Raw genomic sequence first — 9,792 nt, forward strand, 5'->3', positions numbered from 1 at the left:
TTCATTTGAAATTGGGTTCATTTTTTTGGATGAAGTTATAACATTATAGGATGAAGTTATAAAAGAATAAGATGCGGATATAATATTATATAAAAAATAGCTTCAGAATAACAATGCGAAAAACTTCATTATATAGTGTAATTCAAAAACACATTAAATTAATTGGAAAAGATGAATGGCATCAATCTTTATAAAAGTGTTAATTCATTGCCATTCAAGAGAATATAAAAGTAATAGTATAACATTGAAACAAAATATATAAAAACTTCATCATGTATGTAAAACGATGCATCACACTGAAAATGTAGTTCAACTACTTTAAAATTAAAGAAGTTCAAAAACTGAAAATTACATCTAAAATTGATTTAAGATCAAAATTGACTCGCGACTCACGATCACAATTGAGTCAAACAACGAGCCTATCATACATGGCATTAAGGATCTTGAACTAATTTTTTTTCTGCTTCTCCTTTAACCTTTGCGATTCCTTGCATCATGACCAAACATTATGGAAAATCAGTTGTTGCTTGTAAGATGCTTTAAAACTATATAATAATAATAAAAAAGATAAATGTATCACTGCTCCTATAAAACGGTTGATCACAAAATATAACAAGTTCATTACTAAAACAAACAATTCATCCCAAATGATAATCAGTTCATTACTCGAACAAAACACATAATCAGTAATCATTCGACATTCATAACAATCAAACACATAAATTACTCGATACATAAACTGTTACAATTCGACATTCAAAAATCAAACAAAATCATTGAATTTATTGAATACATTAATCACTAAAATAAGTAGTTGAATACATTAATCATTCGATAAAGCTGTTGTCGACCACGTAGCATAACAGATACAACAAGAAACGATAGAACTAACTAGGATCGCTTGATTCTTCAGAATCTATTGTAACTTATCAAATATTGTTCCATGAGGCTCTTGATTAATCTCGGTAGAAGCATGTCCATTCGCTGCTTCATGTGTAAAATCAGTCGTCGGAGAAAGATCAATCGAGGTGCATTGACGTATTAGTAAAATCATCTCTACGCGTTTGGGGTGCTCGAATGTTCCATTGCAGCAAACCAAGGTATTTAGTTATGAAGATTAAAAAATGGGTCTGCCCTGGTTCTAGCGATGGAATGGAAATGCAGATTTAATTGAGAACAAGAGATTGCAGTTTCATCGTATACAAATCTCTACCATATTTACGTGACTTGAATTAAGGAAGAAATGATAACTGCCAAAGTTGGAATTACAAAACAATCCCCAACTCTGATTTTCGAATTAATTAATGGAAATATGTTATATTGATATTAAATGCTTGAATTAATTATGACCACAAATTATAAAAATATGTGGACAAGATTCAGTCTCTAGTTCGGTCATTAAAAAATAGTTCGACATCGAATACAATCCTATATATATATATATATATATATATATTATGGGGTGCATTAAGCTTCTATTGCCCCCTTAGTGTTAAGTTCCAATTTAATACTAGCCATTAGAATATGATGATGGACGGATTAGATTAGTAGGAGATATGAGGGTCCGTTTTACATTATTAGGCGGAATTGGTACATTATAGGGGTAGAAATGTAAGCAAAGCATTAATATCACATGTTTCAAAACTGCAAGTCCGAATTAAGCGCGATTTTTGGGGAAACCGATTGACATTCCCTTCCACACTATCTCTCTGTCATTCCAAAATCCCCCTCCCCCCCAATTCCACTTTCATTCAAAACCCTAGCCGCCGGAAAGGGACCACAAAAACAGTTCTCCCCGGCGTTTCTCTCCGTGAAAAGCCTTCGACTCTACGTTTCTCACTCGTTTCAGCCTTCTTCGTCGTTGTACGGTTGCTTTGGCAGTGCAGATTCGGTGGAAACTAAACCAAAGCCGATGATTTCGGCTAAGTGGTGAAGCTTCGACAACGTTTTCTCAACGTTATATTCTGTATTTTTGTAAATCTCAATTTTATGATCATTATTCTTAGGGTTTGTGCGTTAATGAAAACACCGATTGTAGGTGATGAATCCTTTGTTAATGCTGCTTAGTTTTTATGAAATTAGGTTTGTGTATTGGTTAATTGTGTTGAAAAAAATAGTGGTATGACCATAGTGTTTGTTGGTGGGTGTGTGACAGAGCTTTCTGTTTGTATCCTTTGCTTGTTTCTGTACATTATTTCATCTGGCGCTCAATTGAACCATCGGTAAGTTTTTCGATAAACACTTTCTGGTCGAAAGTGGTGAAATTCACTTTGTTGTAGTGCTTAAATCATTCTCCAAATTTCCTGGGTCAAGCAAAATAAGTTTCCTAAAACAGCTAGACAACAGAGCATAAGAAAAAGTAACAGAACCAATTTCCCTAAATAGCTACTGACAAGAAAGCTGCAACTAACAAACTAAAGCGGATCTGATTCTAACTACCGATTACCTTCATCTTCTTCAGTAAGCAAACATGAACTAGAACGAAACAGAGCATAGAACAGAGCATACTTCAAATCGAACGTCAAACAAGACGATTAAGCTAAATATCACCAGATCTAATCTACCAGGTCAAGCAAATAAAAAATAACGGAAAATTCCATGCAGATCCAAAAGTACGTACTCAGATTTAAACATTAAAAAGGAAATCTACACTAGATCCATCAGATTCAACACCAACAAAACCAGATCTACAACTTCTAACTCCCGATTCAACTCCGAATCAAGCCAACAACCACAAATCAACTCAGATCTCTCCGATCTCAACTTCAAACGAACATTCAATTGCGAAAAGCATCCAAATCAGTAAAGTAAACACAGAACATCACAAATCAGAGTGAAAGCGGAAAATATAACTAGATTAAACCATAAAACGTCAGAGTTTAACACAAAATAGTCGTCGAACTTCCGGCAAGGAAGCCGGCGAGAGAGAGTACGTGCGGAAAAATTAAATGATAGTTTCTTCGCCCTTATTAGGACGGTGTTACACTTCCAACAAAACAAACACACCACACTACACTACCCCGAATCACCCATGAAACCAAATGCGTGAGCTAAGTGAGCGAAGATGAAGAGAGAGCCGAAACACCTAAGGAGTTTTCTACCTAAAAAGAGAGCTCGGGACCCCAAAAGAAAAGAGCTGATTCTTCAATATTTTTCCTCGTATTTATAGGCGTGGCTCCAATCCCTAGGGCAACGGTCTTTGTGATTTGACGTTTGTGCCATTGAGGATTCTGCTACTTTTCTTCACTTTTTGCTCTTAATTCCTCTGCCCTGGTAAATAGAACACGTTCCTGGGTCCGGCAGAATATTCACGCACCTGGACTTATAAGTACACGTTAGCACCATAGAAAAGACAGAATTTAGATCCAAAACAAATGCATGAAACGAGTCTTATCACACTTAAATACATAAAATGTTGACTCCAAATTCACACAAATATACTGTTCATACCAAAAAAAACCATTTTTAAAATCAAATTAATCTCTATTTATTTATACTAGAGGGAGTAATCACTCTGTCCTAACTAAATTGAGTCATATTCCTTTTTTTGACGTTCTAACAAAGTTGAGTCATTTCCTTTTTAAACAAAATAAAACATCCAATTACTCTTATTTTATTTCATCAATTACTTTACTCTTTATTTATCTTTCGTACTTATTTCCCTCTTATATTTTTTAATACAATTTCTTAACCTCTATCCAAAAATTTTATACTCATTACTGAGGCAGAGTAATTTCTAATAACAACACTTCAACCATGTTTTGCTTTATTTTTATTATTTTATTAATTTTATATTACAATTGGTGTTATCTATACCTAAAACTATTTTTATGTATATATGTGTGTGTGTACAATACATACAATTACATGACATCTCTTTCTCCCCCCCCCCCTGTCTTCTATTGTTTCAAGAAACTATTTTCCTTTTATTACTTTTCTTGCATCTCTTTTCACTTTGTTGGAGTCATAATCATGGCTGATTTCATGCGGAGCTTTGTGATCTTGTTAGCCTTAGTGGTGGCAGCCCCTTCAGGTCTAAAAACTAATTAAATTTCCATTCGTCTTGAACTTTACTTGGATGAAATTTGACTCTCATTCTGTCTCTCTGTTGCAGATGCGGCCTACTGCCTGTGCAAGGCTGGAGTGAGCGACGCCGTTTTGCAGAAAAACATCGATTACTCATGCGGAAACGGAGCTGATTGCTCAGCAATCCTTCAAAATGGGGCTTGTTACAATCCTAACACTGTCAAGGATCACTGCAGCTATGCAGTTAACAGCTATTTTCAGAGGAGATCTCAGCTTGGTGCTACCTGTGATTTTCAAGGAAGTGCTACTCTTTCTCAAACTGGACCCACAGGTAACTAACTTCTCAATTCTCATCTTCATTTAACTTTTTTTTTTAATTTTAGTTACTTCATTTTATTTGATTTTTTTTCTTCTAATTTGTGTAGGTGTGCCCTCTACATGTGTTTACCAGGCTAGCCCAAGGTTTGATCTTCACTATTTTCCTTTTAAGAAACCAGTTTTTACAGAATTTGTTGTTTCAGTTTTGGATGTCTGCTCAAGCTTTAATTGTTGAATTAGGAAAACAATAGTTAATGATTTTTTACTGAGAAAAACAGCATGTTTCGTGAGGTGGAATTTAATTATATTTAATTTTGTACCCATAAATGTCATCATTCACTTAACTACTCATACATTAAATGGATTTACTGTTTGCCATGATTATATAAACCAAAATATGAATGTGTAATTGTATTACCAGAACAATATCTAGAAGCTTCTACTCAGATTAAGAAAATAGGAGTAGGTTTTTCATGTTTTATTGATTAGAGAAAAGATGCTTTATGGGGAGATGAAATAAGCACACAAACAAGTGAAAAATGTATAAAGAATTAATTTTATTTTATGAGCTGTCTCTGATGTTGAAGAATATAATCTAGAATAAAGAGTGAATTGGACTTATATGAGCTGTCTTGTACTACTAATATTGTACCATCCTGGGCTAAACATCCTATAGATCCCTTTATTATACTCCATTCAATCAGGTGTGGTTCTATGCACATTTTATTATTGGCAAATGACAATAATGTTTGTTATAGTATTCAATTAGGTGTGGTTATGCATATTTTTATTTTGGCAAATGAATAATAATGTCATGGATTCGAATTCGACTCCTTTGATTTTAAACATTACCACTTTGTTATTAGGCCAACTTACACGTAATTAATTATGCACTTATGATATAATCGGATAATAATATTCACTCATTTTTGTTGACGACTGTGCAGCACCGGCGGCGGCACTCCGACTCCAACCACTGGTGGTGGCAACATCACTTTCCAAGGCGGGAGCTTGGCCCCAACAGGAAGTACCGGTTCGGGCGACACCGGCCATAGTGCTAGTGTGAGACTCTGCGGTTCATCAATGCTTGTTGTGCCCCTTCTTACCCTAATAGGGAATTTAATGATAATTTTGAAATAATATCAGATTAATTATATCACTGAAATAATATCAGATTTAAAATGCTAAAAAGTGTAGAAATACCAAATTGTCCAAACTCTCAAAAGGGTATTTTCGTATAAAAAAACGGCAAAAGAACCAATTTCGAAATAAATCCTTAGTCTAGGAATGTGTGACAATATTTTTAAAGTCATGGACTATGAATGAGATAAACCCATAGTCTAAGGATCATAAATTAGTTCACTCTAAAAGTTAAAAGTATAGGCAATGGATGCCTTTTCCTATCCCACAAGCCATGCCTCTTCATCTCCATATAATTATTTCTTTCTTTTTCTGAATCATATCATAACTCCTATTATCCCACTATTTCCCGCAATGTGTTATTCCTCTATACTTACATTTCAAATTAAAATTGTAAAATGCTCCTCTTCCGTCCTAGTATAATTGAGTTATTTTCATTTTAAGCAAAAAAATATTTCTCTTACTTTATTTTTTCACCTACTTTTTTCCTTTCCACTCCTCTATTTTTCCCTCTCTCATATATATTTTACTTTTTCCAATTTAACTCTTTAAATATCAATTCATTAAATCTTGTGCAAGAAGTGGCTCGCTTATGGCGGAATGAAGAGAGTACTACTTATTAACTTCAAATAATTGTAAAATTGAAATTTATAACAGCATAAATAACAAATTACTTTATTAAAATTTATAAAAAAATACAAATACTACAAATTCTACCTAAAACTAAAATTTACTTTATTTTCCATTCAAATTCATATAATAATAATAATAATAATAATAATAATAATAGTAATAATAATTCAAAATTGAAAATCCCCCAGCCCAAAATTCTCTTCTTCTTCCCTACGATACCCAAACTAGGGACGGAGCCAGGAATAAAATTGAAAGGGGACCAAATTATATATGAGAAATTTTTGAGAATTTAAGAATGAACAAGTATAAGAAAATTTTGCAAAATTGAACAATAAAATAGTGTATGTTAAGATATTTGGGGAGGGGCATTTTCCCTATATTGAGTAAGGTGGCTCTCTCTGCCCATGTCTCAAAACTCCTTCTCTCTATTGAACAGAGACAATACATTTCTCACCCACAATCCCGCAATGGGCACTAAATAACTAATAGCTCATGTTCCATGTGGTTCCAAAAAATCTTTAGTTGATTAATGCTAATGTTGTAGCCGGTGATTTATCTCAAAACATAAATTATATTTTTTTTACAATATTAAATTTTACGACTCCGAAATTTATTTTTTTTCAACTCAAAATTCATACTTTTTCCGTCCCTTAAAAATAACAACTATTTCCATTTTAGTTCGTCCCTTAAAATTATGTTCTTTCTATTTTATGACGTATTTCTAGAAGAGTTACCAAGTAAATTAATGCAATTTCGAGTCATAGAGCACCAAATTGATTTGGTATAGAGGTAGTCACTTCTAAATTGAGCCACATACAAACTCAGGAACTTCAAAGGCAAGTCGAGGAACTTTTGTCAAAAATTTGGTTCATAAATTTCTAATACCACCTTGCAGTGTCATGTCGTTAATACTTATGCCAAAAAAAGAAGATAGTAATTCTCAGCGCATTTGCATGAGCTATAAACAAAACCACATTAAATATAAGCATGTATGTGCCTCCTCGTGTTCTTTTTTTTTGAGGGAATTGCTTGTTATAGTGCCACACTTGATGTGCTATTTTGGGGTTGTTAATATGTACTGTATGAAATCTTTATGAAGGTAACAAAATATGTTAAAAAATAAAATAAAATAAAAACAAAATATTGTTATAAAAAGTTATATCTCTCGTCCACGTGCCTCTCATGAGGTAATATGGCGCCAAAGAAGTTGGTTGGTATAAACAAAAAAGAAAATCACAATCCGAATGCTTCGCCTTCCCTTCCATTTTCATTTTCATTTTCATTTTCGCCTCAATTCAATTCCGCCAGAAGCCCTAACTCAGTTTCTCCATCCTCGGTGTTTTCCACGTTTCTTTGCTTCCAAATCAATCATTAACCGAGGATTTCCTTGAAACGTAAGGTACAAATCCATGGATTAGATATGCTTTTGTGATTCATTCCATCAAAAAATCTGCCCTTGCCACGTTGCTTTCATCTCTCTATTTGAATATCTTCATCCTGCTTCATGGTTTTGGCTTATGTTGGTCTGCTGTTGCCAATTAATGCAATTGAGGATTCTGTGAAAACTAATCACAATTCATTGTAGGATTCTAGCTATTTTGAATTTCACTGCAGGAAATTTCGATTTATCTCTGGAGCTTTTGTGCTGATGACAGTAATTTCGAGTTATTTGTTCATCTATTGATTGAGATCAAATATCAAGTCTATTGTTGAATTCTTTTTTAAGCAATGCTGCTTTTCTTACTTATCATTAAGAACTTTTACAACTACTTTAGCTGTGTGTGTGGTGGGCTCGAAATCGCTGTTAAATGCTTTAAATCCATTATCATCGTCTTAGTAATCTATTTATGTTTCTTAAAAGTGTATTTGGAACTCAAAAACATGATATTTGGTGTTTTTAAAACCTCGATTTCAGTTATGGAGTATGGCCGGTGAAAATGGGAGGCGATTAGATAACCAGAATGAGAAGCCTACGTCGAATTCTGAAAGAATCGGCATCTGTGAGGGCAAGCAACAAGAAAATGGAAGAAGCCCTGCAAAAATCTCAGACTCTTCCTCGTCCAGTTTGGATAACTCCTCCACCACTGATTCTCCAGGATCATTCAATCAGCGATCAGGTGTTGCTCGTGATCCATCCATGCTGACTGAATCCCCTTCCATCCAAGTGATGGAGAGGCCTAAAACCTCAGATCCAGATAGTCCAAGCCAGTGGAGTGTTGAATCAGGGGATTCTTTGTTCAGCATCCACATGGAGAGTTCGTTGCGTATAAGTGGAGACATAGGGGAGCTATCTTTATCCGAAGCATATCTGCCTCGAGTATCTCCCAAGTCAGGGGAGTCTGTAGACACATCATACACTTCCTCTGCTGCAGCAGCAGCAAAAGCTTTAGGGGAAGCGCGAAGGGCTGTGAAAGAAGACACAAAGTATGCTTCTGAACAACGGAAAGGTTACCCTCCTGAGGCTTCCTCAAGTGTCCCAACAGACCAAAATCTATCGGGGTCTAATACTCCCCAATCCCACGATGATAGTGACAATGAGTTTTCTAAATCGTGAGTGCCCTTGTTCTTGATTCGTTATCTTTCTGAGGTATGTATGAGTTGTATGAGTTTGTCTGTACATGGAACAGGACAAGTGAGTCAAGATGTCCAATGTGTCAATGCTTGTGGTGTGCTAGGATGTGTAGCTGCTGTAGTTGGCCAAACTGCAGCTGCAGCTCTTGGTTTCGTTGGCCAAGCTGTTCCAATTCTTGCATAAGCTGCCCTAGCTGGTGTTCCAATCCTTGCATAAGCTGCCCTAGCTGCTGCACTAACTTGCATCCTTGGTGCTCGACTTCTTGCTGCTGCTCCGGATGGAAAAGTAGAGTCTGTTCTGCCTCTCCTCACGCGTGAGCCTCTCTGTCTCTCTCACTCTCTCATTGAAGTGTGTTTTTTGTGAGTAATTTGGCATGTGCAATGCAGGTCCACGGATAGGAACACAGACAGTTCTAGCAAACATGAAGTTTAATTGATTGTTTGAAGAGTTTGTTACTCACCACATTGGGGCTTGGGGGCCTAACAGTTATGAAAGTTTTCCAAGGTAATTCAGTAATGGAGTAATTTTTATTTTTAATTATAAATTTTAAATTATTACTCATCAAATATCTCATATTGCAATTTAGGGATATCCTAATTCCTATCCACCATTAAATATCGCCACTCTGAACGCAGGGAATACTATTAATTAATTAGCAATATTTTAGATTTTGTTTTATGGTATGGTAAAAATATCAGTTCTCCTTATAAAAAAGCTAAAGATATCGACGGTAATGTTGGGTTTTGGACGTCGGAAATACTTCCTCAGTCCCATAAAAATATGTATATTCTCCTTATAAAATATACTTCCTATTTTATATTTCTGCTTCATTGATAATTAAAGTTGTGATGCACTATTTGTTACAAGGAAATGAAAGTTTGTTTAATAATATCTTCTCATGTATATGTTTACAATATTAAAGTTTAACTAACCATTTTACAACATTTGTTTATAATAGAGAAATGCAAGCTTGCAAAATATTTTTTTAATATATTAAAATACTAATCTGAAATTTAAATTTAATAAATTAAAGTCATAGAAAAAGAATTTTAAAAAATTCACTGTTCTAACATAGGGACTTCTGCTTCTATTGGTTTAACAAA

The 9,792-nt window shown here is 34.6% G+C and overlaps 2 protein-coding genes across 3 annotated transcripts; both read left to right on the forward strand.

Annotated features, from left to right (window-relative positions):
* The first annotated feature begins 3,891 nt into the window (after positions 1 to 3,891).
* On the forward strand, positions 3,892 to 5,535 carry LOC121754275 (PLASMODESMATA CALLOSE-BINDING PROTEIN 3-like). The gene is made up of 4 exons (XM_042149650.1): positions 3,892 to 4,033; positions 4,115 to 4,357; positions 4,452 to 4,488; positions 5,292 to 5,535. The coding sequence occupies exons 1-4, from the start codon at positions 3,973 to 3,975 to the stop codon at positions 5,482 to 5,484; spliced, it is 534 nt and encodes a 177-aa protein (XP_042005584.1). The 5' UTR covers positions 3,892 to 3,972; the 3' UTR covers positions 5,485 to 5,535.
* A 1,531-nt stretch (positions 5,536 to 7,066) lies between these two features.
* LOC121755070 lies at positions 7,067 to 9,437 on the forward strand. 2 transcript variants are annotated; one of them, XM_042150350.1, is made up of 4 exons: positions 7,067 to 7,516; positions 8,033 to 8,667; positions 8,745 to 9,002; positions 9,076 to 9,437. In XM_042150350.1, exons 2-4 carry the CDS (start codon positions 8,042 to 8,044, stop codon positions 9,119 to 9,121), a joined length of 930 nt encoding a protein of 309 aa, XP_042006284.1. In that variant the 5' UTR covers positions 7,067 to 7,516; positions 8,033 to 8,041; the 3' UTR covers positions 9,122 to 9,437. The 2 variants fall into 2 exon arrangements, with proteins under 2 accessions (XP_042006284.1, XP_042006285.1); XM_042150351.1 differs by having other exon boundaries at positions 7,067 to 7,511.
* Positions 9,438 to 9,792: the final 355 nt, after the last annotated feature.

This window comes from Salvia splendens, chromosome 11 (genome assembly GCF_004379255.2).
Source record: "Salvia splendens isolate huo1 chromosome 11, SspV2, whole genome shotgun sequence".
NCBI lineage: Eukaryota > Viridiplantae > Streptophyta > Magnoliopsida > Lamiales > Lamiaceae > Salvia > Salvia splendens.